Source organism: Tripterygium wilfordii, chromosome 23 (genome assembly GCF_013401445.1).
Source record: "Tripterygium wilfordii isolate XIE 37 chromosome 23, ASM1340144v1, whole genome shotgun sequence".
Classification (NCBI taxonomy): Eukaryota; Viridiplantae; Streptophyta; class Magnoliopsida; order Celastrales; family Celastraceae; genus Tripterygium; species Tripterygium wilfordii.
In genome coordinates, this window is record NC_052254.1 from 10,888,498 (window position 1) to 10,915,806 (window position 27,309).

The 27,309-nt window shown below is 36.3% G+C and overlaps 3 protein-coding genes and 1 pseudogene across 3 annotated transcripts; 2 read left to right on the forward strand and 2 right to left on the reverse strand.

Moving 5' to 3' along the window:
• Positions 1-511: 511 nt before the first annotated feature.
• Positions 512-4,887, forward strand: LOC119992409 (GRF1-interacting factor 2-like). Its single transcript, XM_038839083.1, has 4 exons — positions 512-938; positions 1,240-1,316; positions 4,055-4,139; positions 4,210-4,887. Exons 1-4 carry the CDS (start codon positions 861-863, stop codon positions 4,600-4,602), a joined length of 633 nt encoding a protein of 210 aa, XP_038695011.1. The 5' UTR covers positions 512-860; the 3' UTR covers positions 4,603-4,887.
• A 316-nt stretch (positions 4,888-5,203) lies between these two features.
• Positions 5,204-5,905, forward strand: LOC119992410. Its single transcript, XM_038839084.1, has one exon. It carries the CDS (start codon positions 5,389-5,391, stop codon positions 5,755-5,757), a length of 369 nt encoding a protein of 122 aa, XP_038695012.1. The 5' UTR covers positions 5,204-5,388; the 3' UTR covers positions 5,758-5,905.
• On the reverse strand, positions 5,905-8,344 carry LOC119992408 (annotated as a pseudogene).
• A 17,075-nt stretch (positions 8,345-25,419) lies between these two features.
• Positions 25,420-27,046, reverse strand: LOC119992584 (protein ELF4-LIKE 3-like). Its single transcript, XM_038839358.1, has 2 exons — positions 26,888-27,046; positions 25,420-26,084 (listed from the first exon to the last, which is right to left on the reverse strand). Exon 2 carries the CDS (start codon positions 26,032-26,034, stop codon positions 25,690-25,692), a length of 345 nt encoding a protein of 114 aa, XP_038695286.1. The 5' UTR covers positions 26,035-26,084; positions 26,888-27,046; the 3' UTR covers positions 25,420-25,689.
• Between the last annotated feature and the right edge of the window lie 263 nt (positions 27,047-27,309).

Sequence of the window (27,309 nt, forward strand, 5' to 3'; positions counted from 1 at the left end):
TAACACAATGGTGCACTTCCATAAGCTCCCCCACAAGACAAATTGAAGGAGTAAACGCTGAAATCTTCTGACTTTTTCTTCAGAACCTTCACGACTTTTTTTTGGGTTGTGGGTTTGTAGGTTTATGGGTTTGTGATCTTGTGGGTTTCAGGGGTTGTGTTGGAGACTAATTAGGTTTTGGGTTGGATTTGTTTGAGAATTGAGCTTACTTAAAATTAAATGGCCTTTGGACTCTTTTTTTTTTTTTTTTTTGAATTTGATTAAGAGGAAATTTAATAATGTATATACGTGTAAAAAAAAACAAACACACTTACTTGAAAAATTAGCATGGCTAAAGTTGACCAGACAAAATTCATGTATTTTACATTAACAATCTAATAATCAAATATTAAAACATAACAAGGATAATATAATCTTTTACCAAGTAACAAGTACAATCCCTTCACCAACCAAACATCAGAATTCAAAGAATTCTCATTCATATTCATATTCATATTCACATTCCCATCTTCGTTTCCGTTATTGTTCTCTTGACTAACCAAACATAACGTTAAAGAATTGCTGAGCCTCGGATCTGTTTTTACCCTATACACCATTTTCTATATATAAAAGAAAAAAAGATTTTTTTTTCCTGTGATCTTAAATTTCCAGAAACCTCGTCGACATCAAAGATCTCACTCTCAGTCTTTGTCTTCACTCACACACCTTCTCAAGCAAGTTACCGACTTTATCTTTCCACTCGCACACCTTCTCAAGCAAGTTACCAACTTTATCTTTCCATATCTATATATTGGATAAACATATATATTTTGGGGGTTTAAGCTTAGGGTTTTTGGGAGCAACACAAAAGTAAACAGAAGATGCAGCAGACTCCGCAGATGATCCCGGGGGTGCCTTCATTTCCACCTTCAAACGTCACTACCGAGCAGATTCAGAAGGTATAGTCTGCGTGCCTTTTCTCTATATCTCTGCTACACCCACATGAGATTTTTTGAGTTATTGTTATCTTCTTCATGATATAGTGACTCTCTAATGGAGGATTCTGACTTGGGAGACGAATCGAATAATGGAGATAATGAATTAATATCAAATACGGAACATATGGGTTTAATTGATTGTTGATTACAAATTTGTCGGTTTTGTTATTGTGCCAAACTTAATCGATTTCAATTTTATTGAGATGACTGTGTGAATCATTTAATTTTTACATAGTGGTGAGATTTATGAGTCTTGATGCAGTTTCTTGATGAGAATAAAAAGTTGATTCTGGCAATATTGGACCATCAAAACCATGGGAAACATGTTGAGTGTGCCCAGTGAGTCTCTCTCTCTCTCTGTATACAGGCTAATGTTTGGTTGTCTGTTCGATTCCTTTTGTGCACATTAGTCTATATTATAATTAGATAACAAGCTCCTGATTCTGTTACTGAAGGAGTGGTCAAACTCTTTATTACACTGCCTGAGGGCAGGCTTTTGTTTTGAATCCCCAGTTCCCCATCCCTGTGGAACAATGAAAAAAAGAAAAAGATTTGATTCTGAATGGTTGTTCTTTAAGATATAGTGCTGAGTCGGAAGACTGTGGACTCATAGACAAATTAGCATAACCTTCTTAGATGAATTGGCTAAGGGTAAGGCTTCTTGCTGCGAGAGCGTGATTATAATTGTTGAAGAGCAATTTGTACAGTTGTCGTGATTGAAGTTTAAGATTGTAATTTGCATTGGAAACTTGATGCTATATATATATCCTTTTCCATCAAGAAATTTGGTAACCAGCTTGGTTCTCGTGTTATAGATTTTATTCGTTATGTTCACGATAGTCTATTCGCCGAGGAGAAATTTTATTTACCTAGTGATTATCAACCTAGGAAATATTTGTCAAATAGAAAAACAAAGGGGTTTTGACATATCATCATCATCTGAGCCTTTATCTCATAAGTTTGAGGTCTACTATGTGTATTCGTTTCCACCATTCATTTCTATTCAGGATCATATGTTCATCAACTCCTATTGAATCCATATCCTTTCTTATTACTTCAAGTCATGCTTTTTTAGGTCTCCATCTCCGCTTCATACTCTCTCGTATATAAATTTTCTCGATTCTCCTTAGCTTTGCATTGCTATCTCTACGTTGTACATGCTCGTACTACCTTAAATGGCTTTATCGCAACTTATTTTCAATTGATGTTATTCCTACCATAAATCTAATAATCTTATTTCTTATTCTATCTTCCCTCGTGTGGCCACACATCAAATGAAGCATTCACATTTCTACTACGTGCATTTTTTGGATATGTTGTCTTTTAATAGCCCAACACTCGGAATCATTCATCATTGCGGGTCTTATAGCTGACCTATAGAATTTTCATAGTATCAATCCAGTGAGTGGGCTTAAGACAATCTAATTGAATTGTCGCCTATCTAAATTTATTGGATTGATGCATAGACCTACTGATTCATAGAAAATGACCAAAAGGAAGACCCATCTCAAAAGAATCCTTATGGGTTTTCTGAATGTAACGACTTGAAAAGCTATTGATAATAATGATCCACGTACTTAAATGCATATTCGTCCTCAGGTCATATTCAAATGGTGGCTATGCAAGCATGATGACTGTTAGGATGTTCCATATCCCTATGTAAGATTGTACACAAAAGGTCCTTTTTGGGTCTCCCTTTGAGCCCTATGTGTGTGTGTGTGTGTTTTTTTTAATCTCTAAGAGGTTTTTTCCAGAAAAGTTCATTTATTCTTGCGTGGATGACATGCAGCCCCATATCCCAGGGTTTCAATAGGATGCCTACGAGTGTAGTGACCGAATAAAACCAAGAAATAAGTCCTCACGTAATTATTGTGGGAGATGCATTATTAATGATCATATGAAACCAAGAACCCTCACGTGCAAAATTATATAAAATAAATCCCTATAAGATCAAACAATTCACTCGAATCGAGTATGATTGTATGTGTGAATGTGTGATACCATCTGCTATATCAGGAATGTAAATGAAATGAAATTGCTCAACCCTTTTCACCCCTTTTAGCTTCTACTGTCTTTTTTGTTTCTTAGGCAGTAGATCTGTTCTCCCCAAAAGAGGAATGAACTGGGATTATGAAGAGGGGTCATTTAAGCATATATAAATAGAGTGTGTTTCCATATGTAGGTGTATGCCTTTACATTCCTTGTAGGATTATAAATATGTGTAGCCTGAACTGCTTTTAACTTTTTTCCATATATATATATATATATATATATATATATATATATATATATCTTCTTATTTGTGACCCTATTTTATTCATCTCTTTAGGCTTCTATTGAATCGTAAAATAGGGTTGATTTTTCTATATTTTTGATAGAATAGATTGAAGGGATCCTCGTGATAATTCAAACCAAAGCAAATGGATGTCCAGCACAGGCTTTTATATGACAGATCTGATCAATAAAAATACGCCCCCTTGTCATGTATTCCTTACATCACACTAGATAGATGTCATATTCATAGAATATGATCCACTTTCAAACTCAAAATCTCCTGCTTAAGAGTGTGGTTCAAGTACTCGTCAAGCCATACTATTGAGAATGCTCATTGAATGAGAAATTTCATGTGAGATCTCAAATTGAATCGATATTAAGCAATGGACTGCTGCACCCTAGATGGTAATAGTCCAGTACCCAAAAGTATCTAATTGACGCGATGCTCTGTCCTGCGTTTCACTGGGCAGATGGAATCCTGTGTGAATGGCTCTCCTTTGCAAAGGTATTATCTTTAGATTAAGTTTGATGATTTAGAGTAAATGGATGGTGATTTTAGAATCAAGATGAACATGAGGATTTTGTAAATTGGTTACCATATAAATTGCAGTAAACAGTGCAGATCCTTCAGTCATGACTCATGATGGTTTTTTATTTTAAATTGAGATTTGGTTCATCCCTCTTTATCTTATTATTACTTGAGTATATATGTGGCTCATACCCAGTCATGTTCATGCATAAGCTATATGTGTACTTGATTTATCTTACACACATGGTTTTCATTTAACGATTTTTGCAATTAGGTATCAAGCTCAGCTTCAGAAAAATTTGATGCAGCTAGCCGCGATTGCTGATGCACAACCACCAGCGCAAACATTGCCAACTCAGGTGCGTAGTTGACCTGACCGGATTTAACCGATTCCTGAATGTTATGCTAATCTGTTATTAATTCTTGCAGATGTCACCACATCCTGCTATGCAACAGGGAGGATTTTACATGCAACATCCTCAGGCATTGGCAATGGCTCAGCAGCACGGTGTTTTTTCCTCAAAGATGCCATTACAATTTAATAATCCACATCACATACATGATCCACAACAGCTACATCAGCAGCAGCAGCAGCAGCAAGCCTTCCAGATGCAAATGGGAATGAGACCTGTAGGCCCCCCCAACAATGGCATGAATCCCATGCATTCTGAAGCCACACTTGGAGGTGGTAGTGGCGTTGGCCCCACTTCAACTGCAGGACCGAATGATATGCGTGGTGGAAGCACCGACACGGGGACAACTGGCACTGATGGTCATGGGAACTCCGCTGCTGGGCATGGTGGTGATGGAAACTCCCACTAGAAGGGAACTCCGCTGCTGTGGCTGTTTATAGTAGGCCTCTCTTACCATAGGACTGGCATTGCTGTAGTGATATTTTAATTCCTTGAGTTTAGGATTGGCAGGTCTGCTGTTGTTTCCTTTTAGCTTCAATAGATTAGTCAGGTTTCATAGCTCTTAGCTAGCCAATGCAGGGAACTGATGGGAAAAAGTTTTGAGTGTCTTGTAGAATGGGAAAGAGGAAGCTTGTGGTCTGATCTTGTATGTTTAAAGCTAGCAATTATATGCAGTCTGAGAGTGTTTGTCTTATCAGATTACTGGGTTTTTTTTTCACCATCAGTAGTTTTCATTGGTAATAATAAGACCTGCCATGCGAATGACTTGCAATTTAGAACACTGCAATACAGGAGAGGTGGTTTAGTGATCAGCATTGCTAACTCTACAACCCATTTAACTGGCCCATCTTATAGAAAATGGGCCTAGAAAACAGCCCAAATTAGAGCCCTTCAAGGGCCCAACTAGGTCCAATGGTTCAGATGTACACTCTCGACTGCAACCATGACAATTGAGAAAACTGAAACCGTATTGAAACCTGATGGGTGATTGGGCGATCAGGATAACCTTATCCACCAATTCCAAATGCAAAAGCTGCCACGTAGGACATAGATTAAGTCCTTGGATATCTCCATTTTCCACCTCTCATTAAACCACTGCCTCTCAAAAACAACCCCAATCACACCATCTTCTGATCTTCATACATACAGACAGAGAGAGAGAGAGATTGTTGATTGTTAGGGACGAGACAGAACAATGGCTTCAACTTCAGCAGTTTCAATGGCTATGCCACTAACTCAGGCAAATCAAAAGAGGGTGGTGCCAAGCTCCGATGCCCTGTTCAAGCCACTGCCAGTGAGGCCTTCAAGAGTCATGGCAGCATCAAAATCCAGTGGAAGACTTCAAGTCAAGGCTTCCTTGAAGGAGAAAGCTGTTACTGCACTCACCGCGGCAGCTTTGACAGCTTCCATGGTTATACCTGATGTAGCAGAAGCTGCTGATTCTGGGGTTTCTCCATCTCTCAAGAACTTCTTACTCAGCATTGTAGCTGGTGGTGTGGTGCTTGTCGCCCTTGCTGGTGCTGTGGTTGGTGTCGCAAATTTTGACCCTGTCAAGCGAACCTGAGAGAGAGAGAACAATTCTTTTCTACTGCTCCTATGTATTTCTTCTATGTTTCGGTGATTGCCTTTGTACCTTGTGTTTCTCTGTATCTTCCCTTGTAATTCGGCTTTGATAAAAGAATATCCACTTGATCTAAAATCTCATTTACTTTGGTATGGAATTATTCATCACCTGTGCAATTTTGAAATCAAATCAAGGAGGTATCTGCTCTCTGAAGTATAATCCACCTTGTCCGTCTTAACAACGGTGATCTTCACCCTCTGTTCATCACCAAACAATTCCTCCTTGATTTTGAGCCTGAAAAGATACCGGTAAAAGAGTCTGCTCTTGAAAATATCCGCGAATTTGGCATCATCCTGTAATTCAAATTTTGACAAATACAGCTCCTTCGCCGAGCAACCCACTATCTCCTCCCCAGCTTCCTGGAAAGCTGTTACCCAAGTCAATCCTGTATGGTCTTGAATTTGAACTTGGAGAAGGAATCTATAATCACACTCCTCGAATTCTTGATTGCATTTGTCGCATTGCCATCTTTCAGTCCCTGATTGTGTCACTTTCTTGTTACATTGTCTATCTTCTGCAATTTTAAGTGGGCAAGCCGTATAACAAAACGTATCTGTTTTGATAAAAGCTATGGTTGCTCTCACAGTCACCCAGTCTGGGAAACAGTTTTACAGATCTCATTCTTAGGTGTGCCAGGCACAGAGTCCTTAGAAATGGACGAAGAAGTAACATTCCTTCCCCCTTGATCAAACCACTGTCTCAGGCCACCGGCCTCCGGAAAATCTGGATTTATGAAGAGCTGGGTAGAAGAAATCGTCCCAGTAGATTTGCCACTGAAATCACTTACCTTACCAGCTTTAACAGCTAGAACCGGAAAAAAACTAGAATCCGCCATCTCTTGCAATTTTTGACCTTCCTTGTTGCAGAAATCACCCCAAAAGGTTAACTCAACACTCCTACCAGATGCATCCTTAAGATTAACAATTCTTCTCTGAGTTTCCATACCATTCTTTCTCAAGATGGGAACTGAAGTGTTCACAGATATCACAATACCAATAATGTCCAGTATTGAATTGTTCTCAGCATTCTCAATTTCACTAATAGGTTTGAAGGAGAACTGTTGTTGTGGAATAGAACCATCTTCATCAGGGCAAAGCTCTACAGTCGAAGTTGCCTCCAAAAATATCTCCCACTCATTCTTCAAATGGGTGAAATTCTTCTGTGCAGGTTTTAAGCTGCCTTAAGAAATCAAATAGACCCTACCAACCTCAATAACATCATAGAATCGGTCAACAACAGCATTGAAGCGGGTCACCCGTATTTCACCACCGTCAGAGTCAAGTAGGTCGAAGGAGAAAACCTTCCCGTCTCCCCGGGCATTGTTGTAGCGGCGGAGATCTCCTTTTGCAGTTACCCTTGCTTTAATAGCCCACCTTCCCTGATAGGGATTAAGAGCAACTATAGGAATGATCCGGGCAGGTGCCTCATTCTTCATTATTCCACCGTGATTCTTGTAGTTAGGAGGTGGTTGATATGGAGGTTGAACAGCAGGTCTGAAATTCTGTCCATTATTGCTATGCATTTGGGCACCCATACTACCATAATTAACCCTTGATGACTGCTGCAAATTGCTGTTAGGCAATGCTTTCTGAGCAGTTGTATCATATTCAGCAAGCACCATGTGATTCCCAATTATTTCACAATCAAGCATTATAGTTTCCATGTTCAATACCACAATAATCCTGTACAAAAAACGCATGGCTAAAAACTATGACTTTCAGAACAAAAAGACGACCAAAATGGGGGAGACTCCAGAGTAGTTATAATCTAAAATCAATAGTTTCTATGCACATCTGCAGGCTTAAATTGGTCCTACCGCCGCTAGATTTCAAGCAGTTTATTCAGCTTTGCAAAACTACTTTATGAAGCATGGCATGACACGAGAATTTACAAGACCAATAAAATATGAGAAATAATACAGAAAATTGGCATATATCATATAATTATTTAAATCAAATATTATACAGAATGATATACCACATATTGTATGCATTAGTGTCATATGGAGAACCATGGCTCCATGTCTTTTTCCCTCTCTGTTCGATGAATTTTATTTTACTTGTCAAAATTATAAAGAAAATAAAAATCTCATTTTCTTTTCCTGTGAGGAGCTTTAGCTTCACTGTTTATACTGTATGCAGACACATGCCTCAGCCTCACAGGTACCACTACTCACAAAAATCTAAAAATGTGCCACTTCAAGAACTGGACTCTGTTCATGTGCCGCCTAATAAAATTTACCTGACCAGCTTACAATTCCACCAATCAACTCACACTGACATTTTTGGCAAAAGCAACGCACAATCTGTTTCCACAAGACAAAATTAAACGTATCAAAGAATCCAAAGCCTAAAAACAGATGCTTAATCTACACACAAGCGATTCACTCACGATTATAATCGTAGTGTGTAGTGCAATGTCATTAAAAAAAGTAACCGAGAACTAGAGACAGAGGATCAGCATTCACTCACTTGCGATTATGAACGGTGCTGCAGATGTAATCGATCAACTGCACCAACGGCTTCGAGTCAACATCGCCGGCTGTGATCGTCGCTATAGCGTTCGGTTCGGAGTCAGATTCACCGCCATCTTCCAGATCTTTCGAGAATCAAAAGCCCAGTGAGCAACAAAAATTGCGGGAAAGCGAGTCGGAGAGCGACAATAGCCCTAGAAACGAAAATGAGAGGAAGAGAGACAAGGGAAGGAAGGATTGATTTTGAATTCAGAAGTGTGTTTGTTGTGAAAGATCGGGGAGGAGAGGGCTGTAAATTTGGAGACGATCCTAACGTGGCGCGGATTGCAGTGGGAAATAACGGAACCGCCCTTGTAATTTAAATATTAGTAGACTTCTGGTATTTTAAAAGGAAAACTATATTAGATTTGGATTATTATTTCTTTTCAAAATATATTCCAGTTTTAAATTAGACCAATAATTTTCATACAAATTTTTTTTCTTCTTCTTTTTGAATGTAAATAAAAATTAAAGAAAGAGGTCTTCTTAATAATACAGCTTTGATAAACTACAAATCTCCAACGATTTCAAAACAAACAACACAACAGTGATTATAAGAGCATCTATGACGCCAAACTCAAACTAGGCTCCATATTTGGAGTTCAATTTTGTTCTTTTTTGAAAATCAAGCTCACATCAATGACACTAAACACAACGCCAAATCATGTGTTCATTACAGTGAAACTAGAAGGATGTGGTGTCCTTGTAGCAAACTCAATCAAATTTGTTGATTAAAATATTGTTGAGCGTCTTCTCTCCCCCAAAGACAAATTGAAAAACCGTGAAGCGACAGTTTATTTAATATTAATTAACTCATATATTATTATAATATTAATAACAATTATTTCATATTAATGTCAATTGATTACTATTTCATATGGTAATATTTTATGTTATAATAGTTGTAAAATGTATTAACTTTAAATTAATAAAAATGATTGTACAGATTAATATTTGAATGGTTTAGAGTGTCTATGTGTGAATGTTCCTTTTGAGAAACTGTGAATTTGTGAAAAGTATAAAAACTGAACATTTAGAGTTTTTGTGAAGAATGTCTGCTGTGAATAATCTAAAGAGACACTGGACTCAACATTTGGAGTCTCTCTTTAGTTTTTTTTTCGTGTAATTTTAGCCCACATTAGTGACTCTATGTGACACTCTAAACGAGCCGTTTGCTACAGTCACACTCAACATCTTTGAGTTGACTATGATGTTGAGTGCGACTGTAGCAAGCTGACCTAATTTATTTTATTAAAAAAATTGAAAGCAACATCGATCGTCTCTCAAAACATGATATGCAAAGACGAAGCTTGCCCACCAATTTCATTTTATGGCAATAGTAGATTCCAGACCGTCGTCTTTGGTTTTGACGATGATTACTCATCGCTACTCCATCTCCCTATTCCCTTTTCAGGTAATTTTTGGAGCTCCAAACATTCGAAACCCTAGTCCCTCCCAGTTTTCATCAATTTGTAGTTATGAGCAATAAATTGTCTAGTTTCTTCAATGAAATTGTGGGGTCTCTTGAAAAAAATTAAAATGGTTGAATTTATGCTCTTTTTTTTTGTTTTTTTGCATTTATGCTCTATTTCTACACTTTGAAAAGAAATCCATTAATATGAGAGTATAATGAAGAAATGATGATTTGAGAATATGCAAAAAAGATTAGAAATTCATTGTTTATATAGATAATTTCTACTACAATGTCATTCACGCAACTCAATAATCAATTCATAGTCAAATATTTCAACAAATCACATAGTGACCACACTATTCAACTATCACATTATTAAATATAAATATTTAATATTAATATTAATAAATATTAATATTAATATGATAATATTTTATGTTATAATAGTTATAAAATGTATTAATTTTAAATTAATAAAATTGATTGTATAAATAAATATTTAAATGATTTAAAATGTATTACCTTATGATACTGTGAGAAATTATAAATCTATACAAAAAAATGTAAATTTAACGTTTCTGGTTAGAATTTTATGCTGTGGATGGTGGCATTATTCAAGCAATCATCCAACAAACTCTCAAAATCCGCCAAGTCAAATAGTTAACAAATATTCGATCCAATACGGATATCATAAAACCCACTCTAAAATAGAAAATGGCCCCAACAGCACAAAAAAGAAACTCGCACCCTCATCATTCATTGCTACAAAAAAGCTACAACTATCTGCAAATCACTGCAGAAACTCCTTCAAACAACAGGACTACATATGGATTAAACTGCTAAATTGATAAGCTACTTAAAATTGTATAATCCACAATACCAATGAGATGGAGACAAAATTTTAGAAATATTTAATTTAACAACATTTTGAAAAGGCCAACATGACTTTAGGTGGTCCGAGGGGCCTAGACTACAAAGAGCATGGACTGCAATCAGCAGGGTAACAGTCTTGGAATTGGGCCTCCATTGGGACTTCTTCAATCTCAGATGCCATGACAGGAGATGCCTGATGTGTTCCACTTCCTCCTATTGTGACAAGAAGATCAGGTAGAGGAGTTGTTGGGCCTTGCTTTTCCTAGATACCAAGCACTCTCGCATGAAAATCACAAGTCAGAAGAAAACAAACGAATGAAAGTGCTATGGGCATAAATGATTTAGTAATTTTTCAACAATAATAATGAAGGTGGAAGGATATGAACTAAAACCACCTACCTGCCTAGACTTATTTCACCAACATTGACATGAGTCTATTTTGTAGAACAGTTGGTTTGATTTTTCAATACTAACAAAAAAGTTATGAAAAAAAGTTGAGCTTAAAACTGTGAAATATGCTGTGAACTAACGGAAAAATTGTTTAATTCAAGTACTATAATATTAGATTTTATGATTTTTATATTAAATTTTATTATTAAATTAATATAATAAATTTAATTTTATTAAAATTAATTTAAAGTATAAATAATTTTATTAAATGTTATTTTATGATTTTATAATAATTTTGTTATAATAATTTTAAGTATAAGTTTTAAATATTTAAAATTAATTAAAATAATGTGTTAGGATTAAAAAAAGATTTAAGTGAAAACATGGGCCCAATGTTTTTAAAAAGAAAATTAAGAAAAAAACAACACTTTTCAATTATCATGAGGGCCCACATGAATTTTTGAAAAGAAAATAAAATGGCAAACGCCCTCCCAGATCATTGATTACACACATAAACCAACGTTGTGCTAATTACACACATAATATTGTGGGTGTTTGGTAGTGCGTTCGCACTACGTTCAGTTGCACCGCACCTTACAGCATCACAGTTTTTTGTGACACGCACGCCAAACAGCTTTTGTGTTCCAACTCACCTCACAGCACCACAACATTTTACCTCACAACACTCCCAAACACTTACAATATATGTTGAATTGTCCTACGTAATCAAATTAGGTCGATTATTTTATTTTAGATTAATGTACAATACAAACATTAAGTGATTTTATATTAATATTATTAATCATCTAATATAACTGTAATTTAGATACGTCAAACGTACCTCATAGCATCGCATCACAGTTTTAAAAGTGACGCGCCAAAAAGTTTTTTGCGTTCCAACTCACCTCACAGCACCACAGTTTTATAACTTACTGCACCGCACAGCACCTCACAGCAGTTGACAACACTCCCAAACAGACCCATTATCCAACGTGGTTTTAACACGTTACTCAAGAAGAATGTAGTGAACATACTAAAACTTATGGTGCCAATACTCCCTCCCTAGTGGAATTAAACCACCACTGGGACTTGATCTCAGATGTCATGACACGAAGTCTAATGTATTTATTCCTCCTTCGGAGAATGAATTGTAACAAGCTCCGAAAAATGTTTTTAACTTTTTGATCAAAATACTAATAATCACCACCTTAATAAAAATTTCCATAGCTTTCGCTAACAGTCTTCACCAACAGTAATGATTCTCAAATTCGAGAACAAGTACCCGCTATTAATAACACATCCTCTTTCATGACAACTAGTAACATGCCACTGTCGATATTTGAATTTGAGCTACTTGCCAAACCACCACTCAATCTCTTATCCTTGGAAAAGAATTTTCCGAAAATTCTGAAAAGATAAGATCAAAAGGTTGATGTCATTTTTTGGGCATGGAACTAACTAGTAGAGCAGAATTATCACATTGTATCTCCATTATTGAAGAAAACGTGTGAGACCCATTGTGGGGCCTGCATGAAGAGAAATGATAAACAAAATTAACATGGGTGTTGAATTTGTAAAATGGAACAAAATAGTGGGACCCGCCTAAAGAAAAAAGAAGGAAATGCTTGTTGATCATTTTTGGGTTAGGTGAGTTGTTTTTCTACATCTAGTGAGAGGAGCAGTCTCTAAAGTGTGCTGAAAGATTTTGGAGTACATGAGCTGAGATCCATGATATACTAGGCACATGGTGGTGCACCGGTTGAACCTCGAACCTTTAACCGACACAGTTTGATGCACGGTACGATTTTCAAAATGATGCTCTACATGATCCCAAGACAAAGCATTGCTACAATGAGAAACCCTAAAAAGAAAATTTTGATAGCCGAAAATATTACTCTTATTGGAATCATTGCAATCCCAAACTAAATTGCCATCACAAATATGTAGCTTATTTGCTGTAAACATGTTAGAAGAAGCCGGTAGCCTTGAAAAAGGTGTTAAAAATGAACGGATATTGTTTATTATAAAAATTATTTTATCATTTTTTAATTGGTCGGGATGTAGTTGACCAAGTCTAGTCTTCCTTGATTTTTGGTAAATTGCAACTTATACAACTAACCAAAATTTTAGGAAGCAAGAAAATCTCACATTATAGGCTGATTTTATATCAATTAAACACATTTTTTCTTTATTGATAAACAGCTGGTTTTTTCAAGAGAAAAGTGCTCGCTCTTGTTTTTTCTTATTTCAGTTGTATCTTTCTCTTGAAAAAACTTTTGGCATAAGTTGCAACTTGCCAAATTAAAGAAAAAATGTGTCTAAGTGAAAAAAAAAGCTTTTTCAAGAGCAATTTTCTCCTGAAAAAACCAATCTCTGATGTTATTCCTAAAATGCTAGTCAGTTGCTTAAGTTGCAACTTGTCAAAAATCAAAAAGACAATATCAACTACATCCCTTGTAATTGACCAATTACAAAATTGATAAAACAATTTTAATAATACACAATATCCATTCATTTCCAACAAAAAGAAAGTTTAGAAAAATTTAAGGTATATACAAATCCCATGACAGTACTGGAACCTCAAATGGACACTAGTCCTAATTCCTCAGCCACATTGAAACATAGTACACTCGATATGTGTCCCACCAAGGTTACTACATGAAAACTTAAGGCATTTCACGAGGACAATGGCATGTAGGACCAGAGTGAATCTCGTCATCTTCCGACACAAAGATGGTAAGGAAGAACCACTCTGCTTTATAGATGACACAAACATCTAAAGTGCAACACAACAGCATTATTGTTGACTATATTTTGATATCAGCAAAGATAAAGTATAAGAGAATGGAGAATGCTTTTCTTGTTTTTATTAAAAGAACAACTACAGGCCTTATATATAGCCTTTACAATGACGAGGAAATCAAATCAAAAACAAATAACAGAACCCTGAGTAATAGGGATTATTTAACAACCCACTAACCAACTAAGTCCTAAAGACTTGGTCAAGCAAAGACTGAATCAAGTAAAACTGGTTCTAACATCCTCCCTTAAACTGAATGCTATCTCAGTTTACACCAGGATTCATCCAGACCCCCATCAAACTTCTCAACTTCACGAATACATCCAACTTCAGTGGCTTGGTCATTATGTCTGCTACCTGTTCTTGAGTATGACAGTGAACCAGTTTAACAACTCCGTCCTTAGTAAGCTCTCGAAGGAAATGAAACCTAATATCTATGTGCTTGCTTCGACCATGTAGAATAGGATTCTTGGAGAGCTCAATAGCTGAACTATTGTCACAGTAAACTGTTGTACCATCACCTTGAACTAGATTGAAACTCTTCAGAATTCTTTGCAGCCAAACCACTTGACAAGCACATGAAGTAGCAGCCACGAACTCTGCTTCAGTGGTGGACAATGTGACTATTGGTTGCTTCTTAGACGACCAAGAAACTGCTCCTGAATTGAACATAAAAACATAGCCGGAAGTACTCTTTCTATCATCCAAATCACCGGCATAATCACTGTCAGTGTAACCAATTAATTCCTCATCTCCCCCTTCCTATAAAATAATCCAAAATCACAAGTTCCCTTTAAATACCTTAACACTCTCTTGGCTGCTTGAAAATGAAGCTCTGTGGGATGCTCCATGTATCCGCTCAATAGACTTACCATAAACATGATATCGGGCCGAGTGGTAGTCAAGTACATAAGACTACCCACAAGCTGTTTGTAGTGGCCACTATCTGATTTTGCACCATCTGCATTTCTTGTGAGTTTAAAACTGGAACAATCGGATTTAGTACAGGATTGCACTTGTCCATACCAAAACGCTTCAACACCTCATTTGTGTACTTCTTTTGACAAACAAAAATACCTTCAGCTTTTTGCACCACTTCGATACCCAGAAAATACCTCATTTTTCCCAAGTCAGTCATATCAAACTCATGCATCATGGAGTTCTTAAAATCATCAAACATACACATATCATTGCCTGTGAAAATTAAATCATCTACATATAGACAGATAATTAAGATTTTACCTCCTTCTTTCACTTTGATGAATAAACTATGCTCATATGGACACTTCTCAAAGCCTTCCTTTGCAAAATAAGATTCAATGCGGCTGTACCATGCACGTGGAGCTTGTTTCAAGCCATATAGGGCCCTCTTCAACTTATAGACTTTATGTTCATCACCTTTCTTCACATATCCTGGAGGTTGTTCGACGTAGACCTCTTCAGAAAGGTCTCCATTCAAGAACGCAGACTTGACGTCGAGCTGAAAGATTGTCCACTCTCTTTGAGCTGCTAGTGAGATTACTAAGCGAACTGTATCCATTCGTGCTACAGGTGCGAACACTTCAGTGTAATCAACTCCATGTTCTTGGGTGTAGCCTTTTGCTACTAACCGGGCTTTGTGCTTATCTATCTCACCATTTTCATTAAACTTTGTCTTGTACACCCACTTTACTCCAACAGTCTTGGCACCAGCAGGCAGGTACGTCAACTCCCAAGTATTATTGCGTTCAATGGCATCAATTTCGGCATCCATGGCATGTCTCCATTTCGAATCCTTCACAGCTTCTTCAAAAAACAAAGGATCATTAGCAGCAGCGAACATGGCCATGTAGGACTCTTCTTCAGAGAATTCCTCCCCACTAACATAGTCCTCCATCCAAGAAGGTTTTCTACGTTCCCTTTCTTCACGAATTAATGGAGAGATAGTTCCTCTTGAACTTGATGGGTTCTGTTCAGTTTCATTCACCTCTGGATCAGCATGTTGAGTAAGAATTTCATGACCTGTAGTTATTTCTGGATCGACTTGCTGATCAATGCCTTCACTAGCAGCTTCCTCATTATCTGCCCATTGTAAGTCAGCAGTATTGGCTGTCTTTGGACTTTCATTCCAATCCCAACTATTATTTTCTTCAAACACCACGTCTCTACTCACGATAATCTTCCTGGAAACAGGATCATACAGTCGATATGCCTTTGATTCGGTGCTAATGCCAAGCAAAACACACTTCGTACTCTTGTCATCGAGTTTGGTTCTCTTGCAATCAGGTACATGAGCATGTGCGATACACCCAAAAACCCTAAAATGAGCAACTGAGGGTTTAACTCCATTCCAGGCTTCTTCTGGAGTCTTGTTCTTGACTGTAACTGTTGGGCTTCTATTCAAAACGTGAATAGTCCAGTTGACAGCTTCGGGCCAGAACATCTTTGGGATCTTCTTCTCCGACAGCATGCTGCGAACCATGTTCATAATGGTTCGATTTTTCCTTTCCGCGACTCCGTTTTGTTGAGGAGAATAGGCAGCTGTAAGTTGACGTCGTATGCCATGCTCATCACAAAATTCTGTAAAATCTCGTGAAGTAAACTCACCTCCACGGTCAGTACGAAGCCCTTTAATGCACAAGTCCACCTCATTTTCAACATGATTTTTATAAAGCTTAAAAGCAGCGAAAGCTTCAGATTTTTCAACAAGGAAATAAACCCAAGTTTTGCGACTGTAATCATCAATAAATGTGATTATGTACCTCTTTTTGCTGTTTGAGGCGGGAGTAATGGGTCCACATATGTCAGCATGTACAAGTTGAAGAACTTGAGTAGCCCTCCATGTGGTTTCCTTTGGAAAAGATTTTCTCTGTTGCTTCCCAATCAAACAATCTCCACATACCGTTGATGGAGTGTCAAATCTTGGTAGACCCGTGACCATCTCCTTTTGTTGAAGAAGATTAAGACCACTGAAGCTAAGATGACCATATCGATTGTGCCAAAGCATGGCGTTAGCTTCAGACAGAGAATTAAAACATACCTGCTCCTTCAATTGGATTTGAGCAAACAATTTGAACATTCTATTGGAAGACATTGTACTATCCAAAATCAGCCCTCTTTCAGGATGATATATCTTGCATGATCCCCGTTGAATGAGAATAGCAAGACCCTTTTCAGCAAGCTGTCCAATGCTCAATAAACTATTCTTCAAGCCTGGGATATAAAATACTCCAGTAATGATATGAACAAAACCATTTACAAGCATCCTGATATTGCCCTTTCCCATCACATTCATAATCGAATCATCTCCTAGCTTCACTTGTTCTCTAAAATTGCCATCAAACTCAGAAAATAACTCCATCTTTCCACACATGTGGTTGCTGCAACCCGAGTCGAGAAACCACAATTCCTCCTTCCTTGCTGCCTTTTCATCTACATAGGCCATCAATAACATTTCTTCACCTTCTTCTGCATAGTTTGCCTTTCCCTGGAACTCCTTCTTTGGACACTCATATGCAAAGTGTCCTAGCTTGTGACAGTTGTAACATTCAATGGTGGATTTGTCGAAGCTGCGTCTTCCGCCTCCACCTCCTCGTCCCCTTCCTCGGGCATGTCCACGCCCTCTTCCTAGTGATGATTCTCCTGTCATAACCTTCAAGGCTTGCTCCTCGATGATATGAGTGTTCATACGCTGCTCATGAACTAAGAGGCTGCTTTGTAACTCATCTATGGACAGTTCATCAAGATCCTTTGATTCTTTGATGGAGCAGACGACGTAATCAAATTTGGGAGTCATGGACCGCAAAATCTTCTCAATGATTGCTACATCAGTCAGATTTTTCGCACCATTTGACCTTAACTTATTAACCACAGCCATTGTCCGGGCAATGTACTCATTTACCGATTCTCCCATCTTCATGTTGAGCATCTCAAACTCCTTTTGAAGAGCCTGCCGTTGTGCACGTTGCACTCTTGCTGTGCCTTGATATTTCTGCTTCAAAGAATCCCAAATGCTTTTGGCAGATTCCTTGTTCAAAATCGTTTCCAAAATGGAACGATCAATACTCTGGAATAAGTAATTTTTCGCCTTCAAATCCTTCAATTTGGCGTCCTCAATTGCCTTCGTCTGAGCTGGGGTAAGCTGAACCCCTCTTTCCACCGTGGGAATGCCATCTTCAATGAGACTCCAGTACTCCTTTGAACGAAGGAAATTTTCCATAAGCATGCACCAGTGATCATAGTGTCCATCGAACTTAGGAATTGACGGTTGCACAAACCCTCCCTCGCTTGCCATCTCGTTGCTTGTCTTGGTTTTGAAAAAAAAAAAACTACAGCAGGGCTCCGATACCAGAATGTTGACTATATTTTGATATCAGCAAAGATAAAGTATAAGAGAATGGAGAATGCTTTTCTTGTTTTTATTAAAAGAACAACTACAGGCCTTATATATAGCCTTTACAATGACGAGGAAATCAAATCAAAAACAAATAACAGAACCCTGAGTAATAGGGATTATTTAACAACCCACTAACCAACTAAGTCCTAAAGACTTGGTCAAGCAAAGACTGAATCGAAGTAAAACTGGTTCTAACAATTATCTCACTCATTTGCTGTCAGAAATATAAAAAAAAAATCACTTTCACAACAACTAGGACCAAAAAAAAGAAATGGCAGGCAACAGAGGAAGTTTAGAAAGAGTCGAGAGGATCCTCAGAGATCAAAATACAGGTTGAGAACCCAAAATGTAAAAAAAAAAATCATAGTCCAATTAAGATGTGTCCCCACCAAGGCTACTAGATGAAAACTATATGCATTTCAGGATGACGTTGGTATGGAGGACAGAATAGATCTTGTCATCTTCCGACACAGAAATGGCAGGGAAGCACCACTCTGCTATGTAGATGACATGAAAGAAAAATGTAAGAATGAACTTCGACATATGTGACACGCCTAAAACTCAAATTAAACAAGCATTGGGTTTAAGGTGGATCAATACACTACAAAATCCCAGTCCACAATTCACTCATAATTGTGAGTTGATATGCTACTAATATTCCAACATGATCACAGTGATCTTCATCAATCCGCAAAACTACTAGTGAGTGACTTGAAATGAACCACAAATGAACATAACAACGGCAAAGAAATAGTTTTCATAAAAATAATATAGATTCGTGAAATACCTACTTAGAGAAAGACCACCGAGAAGCTTGTAGCGAAGAGACTCAGCCTGAGCAATGGCGCAGAGCCCTCTGTTGTTAACCTTCTCGGCTTACAGTTCCACGCTGTTCTCTGGGAACTTGAATCTCTTCTGCACCACAGAGGTCAGCTCCCTGATTCTCCTCCCTTTCTCACCTGAAATTTTTATAAAAATAAATCAGTAATGCATAAAACAATCAACGAACTGCGGCGCGCACAATTTTTTTAAAAAATGCTAAAGAAACGAAGCTCAGAATTTAAGATAACCGAATCAGAAACGAAGTTCAGAAATTAAGCTAAAAAAAATGCTAAAGAAACAAGTGGAAAGGAAAAGAAAATTCAGATCAGCAGGCGATGGAGAGACTGACCTTTCTGTTCTTGCTGATTTGAGTTGCCATTTTGTGTTACTGCGCGAGAGAGCTCACTCGAAGATGCCGATGACAAGCGAAGTAACTCTGGCTCTGAAACCCTAATGATGTCTCTCTTGACTCAGTCTTGAGTTGGTGTTATATACTTATACTGACTATCTGCAAGTAAATGTTAATCGAACGGCTGACACCTACTTTAGTGTTTGGTTATCAACGGATGTGATTTTTCGTGGTGTGTTTATCCATTTTTTGTGCCCGATCGATTTACTAGACACATAAACGGGCCCGTAACAATAAATGGGCTTTTATTAGGCCCATAACAAAAAATGGGCTTGCTCTCACTGGGACACTTATAATAATAATAATAATAATAATATAAATAAATAAAGACATGGTTTATAAAAAATATATACATATAGTTCGGTGGTGATTCTAGCATGATAAACGTTGAACATTTTAACTAAGCTTGACTGATTTTATAAACAATATTCTCAACCAAATTATTGTTTAATACCATACATCTTTTTTCATTGTTTCATACACCAACAAGGCACGGAGCCAGGAATTGATGTTAGGGGGCTGTTAAAAATTAACGGCAGTCCGGTGGCGTTGGAAAAACTTTTTAGGACTATTTACAACATTACAAAATTATAGAGTAAGAGGAGCATTAAGCTGAAGAAACTTTGAATTTATTCATTCAACTTAGTAACAAATAGTTTTGTACAAGGGTATATATATATGAGGAATTCTCTCATGAGATCCCAAAATGAGGTCTTAAAATGAGATCATAACTTTTAGTGTTGACTTTTAGGGTTCAAAATATATTTTTTTAATTTGAAAAAAATATAATTATACTTTGATCGGTTTTACGAACTCAAAGATATATTTTTATTTCGAAACAAAAATCAAATGCAACATGAAAAGTGTATGAAATGTTTTTCATGTTATATCCAACAATCCATAATTATCATGCACTTTTCATGTTGAATTTGATTTTTGTTTCGAATAAAAAATATATCATTGGGTTTGTAAAACAGATCAAAATACAAATATATTTTTTCTAAATCTAAAAAAAATTTTGAATCCTAAAAATCAAGACCTCATTTTATAACCTCATAAGAGAATTCATTTTATATATATATATATATATATATATATATATATGGTCAGCTGTAGAAGACAATGAAACAAGTGCCGTCAAAAAGAAATGACCTTGTAAAAGAACAATATAATTCTAATAAGGTTTAATAAATATTCATATATATTGGGCTATTGCCAAAAGACCCACAATAAAATATTAAGTCCAATGAAGTTCAAGAAGCCCAATGAAGTCCAAGACCAAGTTGAAAGGAGAGAGCCCAATTGACTAGACATTTTGTCAGTATAACTAAACTAATTCAAAACCAAATAAGATGATATCAATTATAGAACTCTTGAAGATAAGTATAAGTATATTTTTTTTTTTACAAAAAATTTGGGGGGACTACAGCCTAGCCTGCATTCGCCCTTGCACACCAACCACAAACTAAGAAAATATTGTTATACATTGTCATAAGTTTTGAAGTTAGAATGGCGGACTGGACCTGTTTGAGCCGCACTTATATTAAGCGGGCGAAACCCGTTGCCTCCGATGTCCCTTAACAACAAATAAACATTTTTCTAAGGATATTTTGGTCATTATCCATGAACTTTAAACCTACTATAAATATTCTTATTGTAAAACCCTAAATAGAAGAATGAATCATTTTATTGTCCTGAAAATCGAGACAGTTTTTACACAATATAGTCAAATATGAAATGATTCATTTTGGACCATTTTGAGACACTTTGAGAATAATATAACTGAAATACCCTCAAATAATTCTCGTTCGGACGTTTATGCCACTAACCAACTTCCGGAAAGTTCTCTCTTCTTCAACTCGTGCTACCTAAAGTGAATCTATGGCGGCATTTTTTAAAATTAAAAAAAATGTTCTAATTTTTTTTAAATTACACAAATCCAACGCTCATTTTTTTAAAATTGAAAAAAGTTTTAAACTATATTAATTTAAATGAGGTCTTCTTTCTAAACCAAATAAAATGTTTTTATTAATATTAATAAAAACAATTATAACTTAAATGCATAATACACTGCACGTAATTTACACAATAATTTTAACACCAGATATGCTACCAGTAAAAATACAACTAAACACCTATCAACATTTCAATCATCATATCTACTACCATTTATTATTTACAATATATGCTAATGTCAAATTTGTCTGTCAAACACACCCTAAATATATTTGAAAGCATAGCAATCAACTTGTCCTTAGATAGAGTTTCACAGGCATTTCAAGTGGGGCTTGTAAGTCTTAACCATATTCATAAAGGTTTTGCATTTGCTATTTTGATCTACTTCTCTTTTTTCTTTATTTTTTCAATAAACAAGGACAAAAGTAAAAACTACCAATGTCAAAAGCAACCTTAACTATAATTATCACAGTGAGAAAAATCTTGAATAAACACAATTATTTGGAAGCTGAAAGTACTAACTAGCCATAAAATAAGTGTAACTATCTTCAAATGTTATTAAAAAAAAAAAACTATCATCAAAGGTGTCGGGAGAGGTTATTTATTTTTACCATTTTCATGGTCAACTATTGAGGGGTTCTGATAGAACTACACTGACGAGTTTACATTTTATAAACAGTAAATGTGTATCCTCATAATCACACCGAAAAGGTTGGTGTATCCTGGACTGACCCTAACTATTTTGATACTCAAATCGAGGAAGTAAAGTAGTGTCCCATTGCAAAAAGAAACAAAATCACTGAGTGAGATAGTAATCACACAAATCTATCAACAATTTCATTCAAATATTAATCAACAATCTCATTCATACGTTCTTCTCCAACGTTCGTATCTCCACTATATTCTATAAAAGTTTAAACATTAAAAGACTCTGATTTTTTATTTTTTGAAAATAACTTACGAATTTCTCCTTTTTGATTTTTAGTTATTTCATTTAACTTTTTTTTCCCCCTTTTAACATATTTGAAATCTTGTTTACGCATCTTCAAATTCGATTTATTTGAATATCGAAACAAAATTGAAATTAACATCATTGACAAAAACTAATTAGTTTAATCCCAAGAATTCACTTATAATTTTTTTTTGGCATGTAATATGCAGAGTCAATATCCGGTAATAAACCTTAAGAATCTACATATAATCGGCGAAAACGAAGTAAAATGCGTCATAGAGGTTATTTGATCATTAATGGAGGAAGCAAATTGCGATTTCTAGTGAAGAAGAGGAGAGGGAGAAGAGATGTGAGGATTTATTTTTAGTTAAGCTTCTAGTCTGGTGCAAATTTTTAGCCTAGGCTAATGAGTTGGGTAATGAAAAAAATTTGGCCTATTAGGCTAGCCTGGTGTCCAAATCCCTTGCTTTGGTTGCTTTGCCCAAGGTAGTTAGGTGAAAAATTTATATTTGCACTCGCATAGGCCTGAACACCCGAGTTTATGCTCGTATTAAATGTTTAAATGACAAATTTTTATGGTGAGTTGTAATGCAATATACAACTTTTAATTGTTGTAATGCAAGTGGTGTTATTTGTTAGAGTTGCTATAGTTTTTTATTATTATTAGTATTGTTAACATTATCAGTGTAATTATTCTAATTGTAATTAGGCAATAATTGGTCATGTCAAGCAGGGGCGTGCATTAGTCTAATTGGATTATTCCCAAAAGGGTCCAACTAATGATGTAGATTCCCATAATGGTCTTCTTTATTAGGCCAAAACTAGACTTGGGGGGTGGGGGGGAGCCACCTTTACAACCTAATGAAGAAACACCAGAAACAAAATAATAATCAAGAAACAGAAAGGAAAGAAAATAGGAAGAAAAAGTAGATTCCCTCTTCACATGTTATGTTCATTAAGCATGTTTAATTTTGTCTTTGGCTTGGAATTAGGGACCAAACTGATCTGATCTTCCAGCCTATAATGATTACCTTAATCCAGAGCTCAATTATTAATTAGACTAACCCACACAGGCAGGCAAGTCCTGGATTTAGTACCAATTAATAATATTTGGTTATCTTTGAACACAAACAACATATGCACGCATTAGTACATTACCCAATAAATATTTTTTTGGTAACTGAGAACGACACAAGACAAATTTATATTTGGACAGTTGACATGAACCTAAACTTGGATACCCTATAATGGTAATGGTAAGTTGCATTAGTCAAATCCAGACAACAGTGTCTATGTAAGATGCACAATGACCTAACGGCATTTGGTTCATAATTGTGTGAGCTGAGCATGAGATGAAGAGAATATGAGTGTGAGATGAGCATGGGGTGAGTATGGTCATGTTTGGTATATAATAAGTGAACATAAGTCTGAGAATATTAATAATACAATTTCCATATTATCTTTTTTTTTCCCTTTTAGAAAATAAAACAATATCTTATAACAAGGGTAAAAGAGTCTTTTACACATCAAAACTCATTCTAATTTGTGAAGAATAGAGGGTGGAATGAGTTTGAGATTTCAAAGTCCAAAACTCAATCAAATAAGCGAATATCTCATCTCACCCACATTCCTCCCTCATAACACCAACCAAATGTCCTGTAAAATCCCAAAAGTAATGTCACAGAGATATGCTTGGTGGGATATGTTAATGACTTAAAATGCAAGAAGAGACCAAGTACTAGTGGGATGAAGTAAGTCAGTAACCCCCTCACAACCAACTTTGGAAAAAAAGGAGAGTCTAAAACCAGGAACAATCCATGTCCAGCAATCAATAATGTGGGTCATTACAATAAGATCATAAAACCTGGGCTTTATACACTTGGGTCCACCAACAAAGACACCTGCTCAATGAGTTTGCTAGGGAATCATCAAGTTGTAAGAAGTCATAAAGGTCACTTATTGCGTAAGAAGAATGATAAAGAAAGTAAAAGAGGTTGAACCTAAGTAGAGGGAGGGAGGGAGGGAGGGAGGGATAAGAATAGAGTAGTATGAGTTCCATCACAAAAAGAGAGCTCTCTGGGACCCTTTGTTGGGAACCTTTGTTTTGTTGGGTATCACAGTCTCTCTTGAAACTACCTGTACATATACTTTATTTCCCTATCAATAGTAGTGCAGCAATCTTACGAATCCTAGTATTTTTTATCTTAGCTATCCCAAATATTGAAATGAATGCACACGAATTCATATGGATCATGAGGTGTGTGGGGTCGATAATTTCTCATAGATCATATGCGTCAATTTCAATATTTGGGATAATTTGGACGAAAAACATTGAGATCCTTATCATTTTCGATAGTATTATCAAAGAGATTGTCATTGGTTATATTATATATGTGAAGATTAAAATAGTAGTAAAAATCCCATCCTCTTATCTGAGATTCTGTTCTTGTGGTGGTGTGTGATGGGGAGCCAAAAGGGTTATCTAATGCAGCTTTCCTTCAAATGCTTTCAGGGCATCTTCAGAGAGAATGCATGTCTTGTTTACACAATACACTACAATACTCCCCAAATACAAAAACAAAAGCAGCATTGTCAAGGAATCATGAGTCTTTCCTCTTCAGAGTTGGTGGGTCTTACTATACACCCGTACATAGTATTATCATGTGCTTGCCTGGCACGTACTGCGGATTGTCGGTGTCATTGAAAAAACAATGGAGCTTTTTAGTTCATATACAGTAATGCATGACAAGAACAATTACCTGCAACATTTCACCACAGTTTTCAACCCCCTAGTCCCAGAACAAGATTGCAATTGCTCTCAGGTTGAAAAGGGAATAAAGCAATAATCATGAAGAGTTTCAATCAAAAGTTGATGAAATCCATTCACAAAAGGAGATTGACAGATAAAAATATGTCAATTGAGTAATCATAGATATCATCAGCCTTTTGGACAAACAGAAAAAAGTTGGGAGAGGCTGGAAATCTCTTTTTAATAATGGAATCAAAAAGGGTACTAAATTTGGCCAAAACAAAAGATTATCTGGGTGAAATCTCTGTACCAGACAGACAGACAAAGAACTTGAAAGAAAATTAAAAAGCTGAAAGAGGATAAAATTGAACTTTTATTATCCATTAGTCATTATGAAGAACAGCAGCAGAATGGAATGAACAGATGAGACAGACATACTTGATTTCAATCAGATCCACAGTTGTACAAACTAACAATGAGGTTGGAATATTGAGGGATTATTTCTCTAAGAAATGTAAAAGGTGTCAGAATCTAACCATGTTCAACTCTACCTCAACAAATCTGTAAAAACTTTGCTTGCCAACATGGAAAAAGAATCAAGAACGAACCAGAAATTCTTACTATGCAGGCCTGTTTCTCTTGTGGCCTCCTTTTCCATCAGATCTCAAAGCACCACTAGAATCACCCTCAGAAGAACCATCCATGGACTTGGTGAAGGAACTGGATAGGTCAGCATACAGGTCAACCACTCTCCTGATGTTATTGTTGAGCTCCCTGATAAGACCCACATTTCTGCTGAGATTGTCAGGGATCTTGGATTCATGGTTCTGGTTTATTTCATTGATGAGCAGCCTATTCTGATCCAAAATGTTCTGGACTTGAACAAAATTCTTGTGGCATGTCTGAAGGATCTTGCCATCAATCTGGGTACCATTGACAAGCCCTGAGAATGCATCACCCTCCATATACTCTTTCTTCTTTTGAGACCAAAAAATCTATCAATTCAGAACCAGTCCTGCATCAAGAATCAAGAAAGAAGAACAGAAGAAAAGATGAGTCTTCCTTGAGTCATTTTGTGCCAAATGAGACAAGTTCTCGGTAGAAATCATGACTCCATGGATTCTGACCTCTTCTTTACAGAGGGATCTGAAATATGATAGCAAACATCAATTATCAAAATAATTGTTAATGTCATTATTTTGTTATTATAATTTATTTTTTTTTCTGATGAGATGTGAAAAAGCAGATCCCATTTTCCATAAAAGGGAAACCTTTTATAGTTTTATGTATCCAGAAAAATACCGGCTAAAACTCAGCTTCAAGGAAGAATCTCAGAGACCCAAAAAACCAGTAAATGATGCAGAGACACCATTATTATCACCAACCTTTTACAAGCCAAATAAAAAAAAAACCCAGAATGTCAATAATAATTTGTCAATCCAATAAAGCAAAACCCACTACGCAATGCCAAAATACAACAAAGAAAATGGGTTTTCCTTGAAATTCAAGAATATTCGAAAACAATCACCAAACAGGGAATTCAAACGTTCAAAAGTGTGAAAACTCTGTAGTGGCAGAATCATGAAGTCTGGAAGTGGGAAAAAAACAAACAAAAAGAAGTTCAGTGAGATTTGTTTTCCCGGAATAAAAAAAAGAAAGAAAGAAGATTCAAGAACAGTTGAAATTCATGTAGAAAACAAAAAACAGAATCAACAGTTTGAGTTGAAGAAAATTAACTCATTAAAACCAAACAGAGATTAAATAATTAATAATTTTACTGTATTGTCTAGATATACACAAGCAAATCCATCGTCGTACCTTCAAAATCTGGAACATTGTATCCTGCGAGAGCGGAAGCCGAGGAAGCACTCGATAAGATCGGCAATTGCGAATCGAATCTCCGGACTAAGCTCTGCGCATAAATATGAAGATTTGACAGTCCACTCTCGGACCCCTCTCTGTTTCCAAATCTTTGTTTTCTTCTCTCTCTCAATATATATATATAGCTATTAATTTCGTGTGTTGTTTTTGTCGTGATTCGATTCAGCAGAACCAGCCTGCTACTCTAATCGATGATGTAATAAGAGACGGCTTTAACGTACGCTGCTTTACAAGGTAGTTTTCCTCCTCTTTGTGTAAGAGCACTTGCAATGATGTTATTTTGTCTGGGCCAACAAATATATATGAGATTTTGTGTTTTGCTGACGTAGCTATATTGGGAGATGTGTTTTATATTGAAA